The 13394-nt window shown below is 40.6% G+C and overlaps 1 protein-coding gene across 1 annotated transcript; it reads right to left on the reverse strand.

Annotated features, from left to right (window-relative positions):
- Positions 1–4402: 4402 nt before the first annotated feature.
- timm44 (translocase of inner mitochondrial membrane 44 homolog (yeast)) lies at positions 4403–12882 on the reverse strand. The gene is made up of 13 exons (XM_073477197.1): positions 12799–12882; positions 12255–12359; positions 11792–11995; positions 11604–11684; positions 11324–11473; positions 10833–10969; positions 10367–10452; positions 9742–9834; positions 9112–9236; positions 8773–8823; positions 8500–8589; positions 7026–7136; positions 4403–6262 (listed from the first exon to the last, which is right to left on the reverse strand). Exons 1-13 carry the CDS (start codon positions 12826–12828, stop codon positions 6143–6145), a joined length of 1383 nt encoding a protein of 460 aa, XP_073333298.1. The 5' UTR covers positions 12829–12882; the 3' UTR covers positions 4403–6142.
- Positions 12883–13394: the final 512 nt, after the last annotated feature.

Raw genomic sequence — 13394 nt, forward strand, 5'->3', positions numbered from 1 at the left:
CTTTAAGAGCTTTAAGGGCTCTTAAAGGTCTAATTAAGAAAAAGCGCCCCCTGGTTGAACTGCTCAGCGTTTATAATTCAAACTCACATTGTCAACACCAAGAACATAACCTGTGAGACAGCAACATTGGCTTGGGCATTGGGAACCACTTCAATTTTATTTTTTTTAATTTGGGCGAACCAATCCCATGTAAGTCTGATAAGTGTGATTATTATACAGTTTACATGCATTTAATTGTTCATAAATTATTTTTCTGTAAAAGGAAGGTGTGGGCTCTGGAAGGTTGCAGCATCCAGTAAGAAGGGATGGAAAATGTGATTGTGAAAGTGTTACAAGCCCAGACAAGAATACACAGAGCTGAAATCTTGTGGGGGTTAGCAGGTTGCCTGGGCACTGCCATGTTGTACCTGCTTGGGAAACACACACACACACACACACACACACACACACACACACACACACGGACACACAAATGTCCTGCATAATCCCTCTCTCACCGGGACATCCTGACCTTTACCTGCGCTGTTGACTGACCGCCTTCATGAATGTTTTTGCCATTTCCTGTGTGCCCATGAATTGACATGTTGGCACAGTGCCCCACTGCACTGGTGAATCTGGGTCAGAGTGAGCGCCCACACATGCACACACTCACACACAGACTTTGGTGACCTTCATTTCAGCTCTTTCCAAAAGACTTGCTGCGCAGCAGGCACATCGGAGAGTTGTTGTAGCAGCCGGCGCTCGACTCAAGATCAAGTAAGAACAATGTCATGTTGCATTTAGCCCATCCAAGAACATCTGATGCATAAAACTGTTGTTTCTTTAGCAGCAGAGGACTGAGATGAGTACTGCCACCTGCCACCATGTTTTTACTTTTTAATATAACCAGAAAAAGGATGCAGTTAAACTGTATAGTTTTGCCTCAACAGCAAATCTATTAAAATAGATAATTAGATGGAAGGAGGACTCGAGAAAAGGACAACGCTGGTTAAATTGTCCTTAAGGGGACTGGGTGCCAGGGGAGCTCAAGGACAGCATAGTTAATGGGGCATCAGACAGATGACGGTGAAGAAAGGAAATGGGGCGGATGTTAAATAAAAAGGACGGCTGACAGGCGAGAGACACTTGACATGTGTTGGAAAATTTCCATTTGTGTTATAAAGATGAATTGTCGATGTAAGCGCCGTGGAATAAAATAGCCTTAAGTGGTGTGGACCTGAACACCACAGTCAGCTACTTTAATGGCATCACTCTTGAATCCTTCTCTGTTTCTGTTACTGTTGTTTAGTTTCTGAATTAATAAAAAATGTGTGGGGATGCTTTTAACACACTTTAAGATGCTTGCTAAATTCTTGCCTCCACATTGATCATGTTTTATGATGTCTGATTTGTTTTTATTTTTTGTTTGTCGAAGTTCTTTTACTCTTTAGCTGTTATCACTCAACTTGCTAGTCCTGCTGCAGCTGCCAACCTGGGTCCCAGGCCACGACGGGGTGTCAGCACTCACCCGTCAAGTGAGAAAATCTATGTGACACTTCTGCCCCACTTCCCTGAGACTTGACCTGACATCACTCCTGTGTGTGTGTGCATCCGGGGAAGGACATATACATGTGAGAGTAGCCCCCGGTTGGCCAGCTGCATGGCTGTTACCTTCATTGCTCCTCAGACAGTGACGTTTGTATTCCGTGTATTTGTGGGTCAAAGCAATATCCCCGCTGAGTTCACTTCACAAAACCGTTAACTACCCCCATGTGCATGCAGGATACAAAATTAGCACCAGCACCAGCAAACTGCAGGTAAAATATGCAAGTGGCGGGTAGATTTGCGTCACTCACCAGGCAAAAAAAAAAACCAAAATGATGGTAATCTATTGAAGAGCTGTATGGATCTTTGTCACATGTGTATGAGTTGAGGTAAAGCTCCATTTATATAAGTAAAGGTTATATCTGGAGTTTGTTTTAGCAGTAGTTGTTAAGGTTAGGTTTACAGGTCCCATATTATGCTAGTGTTTTTCATACTTTTATTTTGGTTGTCTACTAAAAAATGTTTACATGCTTTAATGTTCAGAAAACACATAATTTTTCTGAAACTGAATTGCCGCATAACCTCTATTCACCCTCTGCCTGACCGGCTTATATATAATTATATATAATTTTTTAAAAAAGACATGGAATCTCGCTTTTCACAATATGGGACCTTTAAATCTGAGTAGTTTAAAGAACCATACTAGTTTGTTAATTTGAAGAGTTGACCTTATTAATGTTCCTATTTGTAAGAAAAGTGATTTTTGAGTCTCATTCACAACTCATTAAAGACGCTTTGGGATGGCAGCGGACCAGACCTACAATCCAATTAGACTCAGAAATCAACTTTTCTTAAAAATAGGACTGATCTGAGGGAGGATGAGTGGGGATGCCAGCCCCCTTGTTAACAAATTGACCAAAATGCATCCCCCTTCCTAACATGCCATCCCCCCTCTCCATACCGTAATAGTACAGAGATTGCAGGAGCAGAGGGGTTGTTTAGTTGAATATATTGGTCTAATCTGTCTGAATACACTGATCCTTGATCTAACTGAGAGTCGAGAACCATAAGAGAACCATAAGAGTCGCGGGTGGGTGAAATGAACTGGATCGATCGACTCTGTAAAAAACTGACAAACTGCCAGCTGATTTCTAACAAGCATTTTCCAATCCATAATCTTACAGCATAGATTGATTAACTACCTTCATTTTCATGATGCCTTGTCATGAAAATCTACCTGCAGGGACTTTCTTGTCAAATGACATTTTCAATACGTCCAAACACAGTACTAAGCTTGAAATATTTCAATCCATTTTCTTGTTAAGGAATTGACGTGTCGCAGGTTTGTCAGCATCTACTTGAGCGTTAATCTATTATTATTCTTTCATTTTTCTTGGATGACCTCAGGAATGCTTTTTCCTCATTGGTGACACTGAACATCCCCTCCATACTGAGTTAGACTTGCTCCCCCTTGCTACTACAGAGAAACCCTGGCGATCAAAAAGGGATCAATGCTGTGTTGTAATCTGTTGTTTTTATTGTATCTGGTGAAACCAAGGGGTGATTTTCTGGCCTTGGCTGGACAATAACATTATCGTTTAGTATCATGTGTGTCTTCCAGGAAATTCATGTCATGTGTGACATCCAGTGTTTGCGCCAACAAACACTTTTCGAACAACCAGCAGGGAACAGCATACTGCCTTCAGGGAGAAATATAAAGGCTCTGCAAGCTGATTATCACACTGCTAGAGGTAGGTGAATCAATCTTAAGTCAACTCAATGTTAAAAGCTGTGCAAACTCACCAGCATGTGAGTCAGATCTTCTCTTGGTCAGTAGGTGTCTGATCGGATCCAGCTGACCACATTCCCCAGCAGTGAATTCTCCATGGTGGCTCCTCAGAATACCTGTTCAGAGTTTTGTGTGTGTGAGATGTGGGGGTGCATCCTGAGCGATGAGCACCACATCGGGGAGCTGCAACCTCAGCACAGCTCAGTAACAGAGAGGATCCATCATCCAGGACAGCCCAGGAACAGTGGAGCTGCTGGTCTACATGTACAGATGGATGCAGTACAGCACACATGCAGGCATACACAACATGGGAGCTTTTTTATATAAAGCCACCCACTGCCTTCACTCCCATGGCCGCTGCAATCAATCCTGCTGTGTGAGAGCAGGCAAGTCCGAATTAATGCAACACTGCATGCTGCTCTGCATCCCACCATCTGTACTGAGCTGTCTGACTGCTGCCATGGGCGATGAACAGATACTGTAGTGTGATCACGCCCTCTCATCTGCACCCTGCACCTAGAAGTATCTCAGACATACTGTAAGTGAAGCATGTGTCCTGAATGAAGCATCTGGGGGTTCCAGCACTGTGTTAAAGAGATTTCTTCTGCTCTTTTAAGAATTTAAAAGGGAATTCTGGTATTTCTGGTATATATAACAGTGGCCCTATATTTACATGTTTTAGTGTATAAATGACTTAAACTTCATAAAATTTTTGGACAATGACAGACAGGATTTAAGGCATTTTGTGCCTGATGTGCATTCTCGTCAGCTGGCATTGGGTGTCTCGTCACTCATAATGTAAGAAAAGATCTCATCCTACGTCTCTGTAGGAAATGTTAATTGTACTGTTGTTAGACACTTAGAATAACCTCAACAAGCACTTTTAGCAGAAGTAACTTTAAATTGAAGCCATTGCAGCAGTGTTGCAGCTGCCAGATGAGGCCATCTACTGGACTGATTCCAAAACTTTTGGTAGGTATGAATCATTTACACACCAAAACATGTAAAAAATAGGGCCCAGGTTTAAAAATAGCAGAATTCCCCTTTAACAGGATGTAACAAACCAAAACAAATGCACAAAAACAGTGCTGTCAGGGTGATGGCAATTCAGACATTTTAATTAAGGTAGTGACATCTTACAGAGGGAAAATGGGCAGAATGCAGAGCAGTAAAATGCAGCGATGGATGACAAGAGAAAAAGGCTCAATGTGACACAGCTTTGTTTGATAACTACATTCACTGACCTTTGCCTACAACAAATGAGAGGTTAGCTGGTGACCAACACAAAATGAACACCATTAAATCCGCGCATGTCAGAGACTTCTAATGAGCTGCGATCATCTTTGCTATGAAACAAAAAGACTCATCAATAGAGCCATTCGCACTAAAGGTGCAGCAGTGGAATAAATATGCCCACACAGCCAGCAGAGGTAACCTCCATCACCATCACGCGAGGACAGATCTGACATCTGATGTCTAATAGATTATTGGTGACATTTGGTGAAATGCGTGCCAGTTAGCCTTTGCAACCTCAGTCATTTTATTTGTCCAGGAGATTAGGTTTGGGTTGTCAGCCACATGGCTCTGGATTGTAGAGTGACGACATGGCACATTACACACATGTAGCAGTGGCTTATAATCCACAACACTGAAGGTCATTATGTCATCAGAGAGCTGCGAACAGAACTGTACGATGGCACAAAGTGTTAATGTCGTTACTGAAAGCTGAATGAACACTGAGGTAAAGACAAATCTTAATTTTACTCTAAATTGTTGCAGGTAAGAGATGATATTTGTGTTCCTGGGTGTCTCTCAGACCAAGAACGCTGTCAAAATCATTCAATCATGTTCACTAAATTCTGGCAGCTAAATGTCACTCAAAGCAAATGAGTGCTCTAGCTCTGCTCTGGAAATGCAACTGTATAAAAATCTATCTGAAGCAGCGTTTTTTCCCAAAGGAAATATTATAGCAAACACTGAAATCCCACTAGAGGATTTAATTTAAAAAACATCATTTGCAACTGCCCTAAAAGGAATCACATTGTATTCCCAGATCAGAAGAGAAACTTAACCATTTGCAGGGTAGAAGGTAAAAATAGCTGATAGAAATTTGTTTTAAAAAATGTCTGCTAGTGTCAAAAACAGGGGTCATCTTTATTTTTCATAATAAATATAGACTTTCTCACAAGTTTAACAATTACATCGGACAATTATCGTACAAACAAGGATCTAGGAGAGCCACCAACCAATAACGTCTCAGACAGGAGGACATGGAGTAAAAGGGACTAATGGGACAGAGGACGGTGGCCAAGACGTCTTTAAAACACCAACCTGATGTTCAGTGGCTCAGTTACAAATCAGCTCCCTTAATTTCCACATTTTCTTTTATGAAATTCATAATGAAAGAGATGAACCCAAGTTAAATATGTTAATTCATCCCTTAAATGCCAAGAGGCAGTTTCAATTAATGAACAGCCGTACAGACACTGCACACACTACACAGTGGATGTGAGTTGTTGGTGGTGTACCGCCCCCTTGTGTGAGCCTGAGGAATAGTTAGGCATTCAAACAAGTACCAGGGATCGCAGCAATTGAAACCAAAGCAAGTGTAGTAAAAAAAAAAAAAAAGAGAGAGTGCAGCACCTAGCATCTAGCAGCACAACTCCACGATATTTCCGTTGTGGAGTGAGCCCATGTCCCACTTGTCTGTCCCCTCGTCTCCATGTGCTTTCCTCTCCTGCCAACTTTCTTCTCAGTCTGCTACAGGGTCCGTTCAGGTACTGTATGTTCTCTCCCGGGCTGAGAGTATTTTGTACGTCTCAAAGAGTCTTAGAGGATCTGTTCAGTGCTAGAGGCAGAGATGTCAAGTAGTCTCCAGGCAGCATTTGGGTTGAGCTCCTCCTGGTCTCGACACAGAGCCCACACGTACATCATCCTGAGAACTTTGTCCTGAGGGGAGAAAAACAGATTCTTAACTGTTCAATTTGTCTTCTTAATCGAAAAACATTTCAACAAAACCAAATATAAACATCTAGTTTGTTGTTATGTTAAGCCTGATGCACAGTAAGCCATGTTGGATTTTATATATTTATCTGTCTGAGACCGTGGCGTGACTCCTCAATACACAGATGCCCCATTTGTCTCTTAACCCAAGACAGTTTGAAAGTGGCGAAAAAATGTAAAGGCCAGATGAGGAGTAACACTGAGTATCTGGGTGTAGGAGTCACTAAATACTGTAGTCCATAAAGGCAGAGTGGTCATTTGATGTCCAGACATTTGGATCCGGGTGATAAAACACAGGGAGAACAGTACATCCACCATTAATCCTTTTGCAGGAGTCTTTTAAATCTGAACACTGGGCAGGTGCCAACTGCATGGTACTGAGTGGATACCTTGACCTCTTAACCAATCACAGGTGTCCCTGACCAACACGGCTGATTTACAGCTAATAAAGCTTTAGTCTGGGCCGTGGGTCTGAAGAAATAAAAGCCATGAACAAATAGTAAAAGGAGGCTTTATTGTCTCATAACATTATCTTGGTGTCACAGTTATGAGAAGTTCTGACACAGTTGGATGATGACAAATTTACAGTTGAAGCTTTCTATTATATTATATGGAACAAATGGCATATATTTTACATATTTCATCTTTTAAGATGCTGATTCTAGAAAATCAAAGTGTGTGTGTGTGTGTGCACAAGTGTGTTACTTACAGGGTCTCCCTCCACCACCTCTCCTTTGGGGTTTCGGATCACCATGACTAACTGAGCCTGGAAGGTGATGATCAGCACCGGACCCTGGTCCATCATCTTCCCCATGGCCAACTGGAGAAGAGGACACATATATTCTTAAACTGAACCAACACGTGATTTTTTTTTTTTTTAATGGTATTCAAGTATTTAACAACTTTACCATGACTCGAGATATTTAAAAATACAGAAATTGTGCTGCAAGGACTTAAACACAGTCTGAACTTTTAGAGATGTTGGACAGCACTGATACTTGCTTGACTTGCTTGTATACTTTGATTTAGCATATTTGCAACTTTGTCCCTGCAGTAATGATGCGACTTTCTTTCCGATTTGATACCAAGTAAAACCCAGGCTGGTATCACCAATACCAATATGATACCTTAATAAAACAGCTTCTGTAGAGAATGTGAGGAAATCCTGTTGTTTGAAGATCAACACAACCCAGACGGACATAAATCACTTTCCAAAGGTCGGTGACAGCATTAAACGTTCCCAATAGTTACTCTCGCTCTCTCTGTGCTTCATAATGTCTGCCAGTGCCAAAGGACCTTCTTTGCTTCTTCAGACCGCCATTGCATAACCTCATTATATTCTATGTTGTGAATAAATCTCAGATGCTTAACAAGGTGTGTGGTGTTGATACAGCCTTTTACAAAGTTCAGCTCAGGCTGCTGGTGGTGAACATCTCCCTACCACCACACATCACATATAGCGTGAGAACTGAAAAAGCTCCACACAAGAGCCATCAAAAAATATGTATTCCCCATCAGTGGCATCCTATGCATTTATAGAGCCATAGTACGAAACAAGTAGTACCTATCAATTGTATATCATTTAGACTAGATCCTGGTGATAGTGTAGTAATTTTGCATCGTGTCCCTGTTGGTGATAAAACACACAGGTGCTCAAAATCACTGAGTTTGGATATCGATCTTTTAATCTGAAAATTTATCCGGAATAGAAATGTTTGCGATCGGAAGTATCGACATTTCTGGGTCGCTCCGCACACCACTACCCTGTAGATGACCATATCCAGACGACTCTAACAACAAGCTATTTACATCAAAGCAAATATTATCGTGCATTAAAAAGGCTCCAAACTAGCTGTCTGTTAGCTTTGTCATTATTCTCATAAGAAAAGTAGCATCTATTAGCTCTTAGAATATATATTGTAATGAATTTTTTTTGGTTAGAAATAAAGTCATTCATTGAAAACAAGTTAGATTTAGAAAAATCTAGCCAGTAACTTATATCATTTACATTACCAGCTGTCGCATGAGGCTAATCGTTCATTTCAGGCACTTTGAATGCTCACCAACACGCCTGTATTGATTCTAAAACAGTGAATTTCAGGGATTAAGAAAAACCTAGGGAGTGTCATGGAGCGCCAATACTTCATTATTAATCTTGTGTAGTGTAGTCAGTAGTTGCTTACATCAATACTGTCGATGTCCAGGATCTTAGAGTGGAACTGAAGTCCCATGGCCTTGGCCTGCTGAATTGGGTGTGCCAGCTGGCTGTATGTCTACAGAAAAATAAGACAAGACCATCACCAAACATTAAATGAAGAGCTCCCCACCCAAAGGTAATACGCCACCAATGTCACCAGTCAACTACATAGCTTTACATAACTTTACATAGCCATAACAAAAAGGCATTTGTGTTTTAGCACTTCAAGCTCAGAGTCAGAGTGTGAGAGAGGTCATACCGCTTCATAACACCAGTCCTTCAGTACTTCCAGCTCCCCTCTTATCATCGCCTGCATGGAGACAGAGCAAACACCAGCTTAAAGAACTTCCTGGAGAAATCAAGTAAATCAAGACCTAATTACAGAGGTCAAGCTGTTTTTTATTTATCCATAAAGTAATCTCTTATCCTCATCAGTGTTACAAACTTACATCTACTCTAATTCAATGTTGCTTAAAAAAAAAATAAAAACAGAAATGGAAACAGTTCTTGTTGGAAAAATCATCAAAACTTGATATATTCATACATTTTTTCTCTAAAATGAGTCAATAACACAGAAAAGGATGCCAGTCCAACGTACTTCCAGAATGTTGGGGATGATATCTCGTTCACACTGCTTGAGGAAAGAATCTTTGTCAAAGGATGGGTCCACCTTCAAAATCTCTGTCAGTACTTCAGACATCTCCGTTTTAGAAAACAGCCCACCTATGAGCAGTTGAAAACATATGAGCACATATGCATGGAGGAAAATACACAGTAAAAGCAGGATTCTGAAGGTTCAGCTGGAAAATTACTTATGCTACCAAAGGAAACCCAGGTAATGTTGTGACTGAACAGAGCCAGAGTTTTTTATGTGTATTTTTCTGAGGTAAATACGCTCAAACTACAAAATTTGAGCCTTTTCTTTCCCTGTCTCGACTACATATCACTGAATATAAATACTCTGTCAAAATCTCTCATCTCATTTATTAATGTAGTTATGACGACATCTGCGTTTATGAAAAATTGAAAGAAATCCTGACCCCCAAAATATCTTTAAGCTACAGAATAACTGAATATATAGAATGAAACAGAATTTATTAAATTCTCAGAATTTATATGTAACTATAGATATCCTGAAGAAGAACACATCACCTTTGCGTCTTTGTTAAAACCATTATTAGACCTCTTATTATGATAAATGTAGACTATCAAACCAGAAGACACTCACCTATGAGGTCAGTCATCTTGTCGGTGACAGCGCGAGATGCTCTGATGAGGGCGTTGTCACTCTCATCATACTTCATCTTCATTTCAAAGAACCCTGCAACACACACACACGCAAGTTCATAAACAGCCTGCTGGTTAGACAAGGTCAAAAACTGAGGCCCAGCAAAAGGCTGTTGTGCATAGAGGCATAGAAACATTTTGCAAGTCATCCTGCAGGCCTGGGCACAAATATATAATCTCACAAGATTTGTCATTGGACTATTCCTAGATTTATTTATCAACAACAGCATCACATGCAGGACAGCCTGAATAAAATGAATTCCCCCAAACAAGGTCTTCTTGTTCTTTTTCTTCGTGCAAACTGTTCAACTAAGCCCACCAAGTTGTTTAACTTAACCACTACTCAGCAATTATTAGGTTTTAAAATGATGATATTAAATTCAAATATGACTCTTTCCCGACACAAAATTGCCTATTTAAAGCCTCTGATTTGATGCAAGTTAACTTGGACTCCCATATCACTTGTGTGCAAGAAATGTGCAGGTGCACTAGTCAAAAGCTGACTGTAAGTAAAGAGACAAGGATACAGAGAGAGACAGAAAAAGAAGAGGTCAAATGGTCCTTACTGTTGAAGACTACATTGTTGTCTTTAAAGTCCTTCCACTGCTGGTACCATTTTGAGTCTTTGTGGAGCACCACACCCATAGCTTCCCTGACAAAACACACAAAGTAAAACTTAGAACAGCAGGCCGAGGGAAACGCATGTGTGTTTGTTGACGTGCTGCACTCATGGTTACCATCACATTTAACCATAATTACCCAGGGAGGAATTTACAGCAATAATAATTAACAAAATGTAAAAGAAACACTGAGATCTAACAAGGTTCACATTTGAGACACGTTACGTCTATTCTAAAAAAACAGCATGATGTCCAAAATGTCACAGTGTTTCATCTTTGAGTCAGTTTCACTTTCCGTATTTTTAATATGAATCATTAGACTGTCTGAAGCTATATAAGTGATAATAGCTATCTCTGAACCTGAGGGGCGTTCCCCTTCAGTATCAGGGTAAAGCAGAGGGCACTCACGTACTCGTTGGCTTCGAAGACCTTGCCATCATCCCCTGCCCCTTTTGAGGAGAACTCACTCCTCTTCCTGAGCCTGGCGGGAGGTCGATAAGGGCCAGTGTGCCCCAGGTCACCAATCTCTTTCTTCACACTCTCCATGCCCTATGAACAGATGAGAAGGTACATAACTATTTTCCTACTTTATCCTTAATCTTGAGAGCCATTCTATGAATGGAATATGATTTTTTTGCTTTCACAGCAGAATAGACTGAGCAGTGCATACAATCGGTAATTAAGTGAAACATCATTGAATAACAGCTGCTGGTGTTTTCATGCCATGAAAAAGGGTATCAAATTGAAATCTACTTATTTTCAGCTGACTGTCTGGACACTCTTTGTTAAAGAGCTTGAGATTATCCTTACTTTATTGAAAGGAAACAAAAACCAACAAACACAATTTAACTTTTGGTAAACAAGGACATACATCTGTGTTATATGAGCACAGGGACTCCATACCTGTGATATTGCCTTGAAGGCGCCAGTCTTGCCCAACATCTCTCCACTCTTAGAGACGCTCTCTGCAGAGGTCTTTGCTGTTTTGGCTGCTTCTTCCATTCCCTCCTTGATTTTCTTCCCAAAGTCTGTACGACTGACCTCCTCTAGACCCTGCCCACACACACACAAACAGACACACACACGAAACTTGTAGGCATGGCTGGAACAACTAGAGTGGCCTATCTACTGTATGACAGTCATATGAAAGTCTGCATCTGATCGAGATTTGTATCACTTTTACCTCTTTAACTGTTTCAGAGATGGTTCCCAGCTTCTTCTTGAGAACTTCAGATGTCTTCACTGTTTCAGACTCTATAGTTTTCTGACGAGGACACAGGGGTGTGTGTTTAGACCTCACACTAGTTTATTCATACTGACGGATAGAAATGCTGTGTGTGTGTGTGTGTGTGTGTGTGGTCAAATACTAACATATTTCCTTCGGGCTTGTTTCAATGCATCCGACTCCTCCAGTTTTTTGGCCTCTTCCCGGAACTTCTTGATGTTATCTTTCATTTCTTTGTTCTTGTTAAGCTCCTGCTTCAGGTTGTCCAGAAACTCCCCCAGGAAACCTTTTCTGCCCCCACCTCTCTCCCCTGACAAGTACCGGACCTGCAGAAGGGCTGACTGAGGCACCTTGTTGGTACGAATAAAAAAACATCGCACACAATTAATTTACTCCAAGCATGACTAGAGTAGTTCAATCAAACTGCTGTATCAGACTGCGTTAGTTTAAGCTAGGTGTATCTAATACTGGTGACTGACAATGCAAAGTCACAATAAATAAGTATTTTTTTAATGAAACCAGTGTGAGGTTTGCCGGAGTTTGTAAATCCAGCAGGCCTCATATCAGTGAACCTCTCCACACAGAGAGGCATATCCAGAGTGTTCATACCTGTGAGGAGCATGTGGGGATCCCTCGTATCCTGTAGACATTGGGTCTGTTGTGAAGGAGCAGGTAAGATGAAGGGAAAGCTACCAAGCCTCTCCTTACACATATCTGGAGACATATGAAGACACCCTCAGACTTTAGTAGACTGCTCGATAACCAAGCAGCACCTGAGACAAACTACTCATAGTTTGGCATGTCATTGATGTCAAAGTTAGCTGACAAGTCGGCGTACACTATGAGAATGTGTCCAAGAAAATGCAAAACGCATAAAATAACACTGATGACAAACTCTGTTCATTACTAGACATGAAGTAAAAGTCCCAATATATGTTAAAAGATTTCGAAAAAGATTTCGAGAAAAGTTCAAATACCGGCTGGACAACAGAGCTAACTTAGCTAGCTAACGCTAGATTAGCCGCCAATTCAGAGTAACATTGGTTGATACTTGCAGTCAGTAGTGATAATGGCAGTTCAGAAATATCGTTCAAGTTCTCCCTTTATTATTTCGTGGTGTTTAAAAGCTGATATTTAACACAAAAAGTCTCACCTGATAACACTGGCACAAGGGGGCCGCCATCTTGAATGTAATACTTATGACCTTCTTCCGGTGGTGTGACCTTCCACATTCAGGAGGCGGGTCTGGTCCACTACCTCCAAAGCATTGTTTCCCCCGTGTGGTTCAACTCCATGTACTATCTATTTATAATCAATGCATCTATAAAGAAAGACATTGGACTAGGGTATGAATAATTTTGAACATGGCATTTTTTGGGAATCCATGAATAAAATACCCCTGAAATTAAGAATTTCTTGAATTGTGTATTGTTGTCATTCTTTCACTTGTTGGTCACGTATACCTCATAAACAAACTTGAAAAAATGCAGTCATTTCATCACAAAAATAGAAAATCACAAAAATTAGCAAGGGTATGAATAATTTTGAGGACGACTGTATATATATATATATATATATACACACATATATATATATATCAATGTATCTATTGTCATTTGGCTCAAACTAGCATCTATATGAACATCCTTCTTGTATTAAACAAGTAAAACTGTTATCAGATATTAATGTGACTAACTTAGCCCCAATATATCAATCACAACGAAGCTGTTTGTTTATGATCTCCACAGT

This window comes from Pagrus major, chromosome 11 (assembly GCF_040436345.1).
Source record: "Pagrus major chromosome 11, Pma_NU_1.0".
NCBI lineage: Eukaryota > Metazoa > Chordata > Actinopteri > Spariformes > Sparidae > Pagrus > Pagrus major.

What these genes read in the sequence shown, in the direction of transcription:
- timm44 (XM_073477197.1), bottom strand. Translation starts at nt 12,828, where the DNA reads ATGGCGGCCCCCTTGTGCCAGTGTTATCAG. An exon ending in TCTCTGAAACAGTTAAAGAG is followed by an intron (nt 11,474 to 11,603) that starts GTAAAAGTGATA and finishes GTGTGTGGGCAG; the next exon opens with GGTCTAGAGGAGGTCAGTCG. An exon ending in CAAGATGACTGACCTCATAG is followed by an intron (nt 9,237 to 9,741) that starts GTGAGTGTCTTC and finishes AACTGCTCATAG; the next exon opens with GTGGGCTGTTTTCTAAAACG.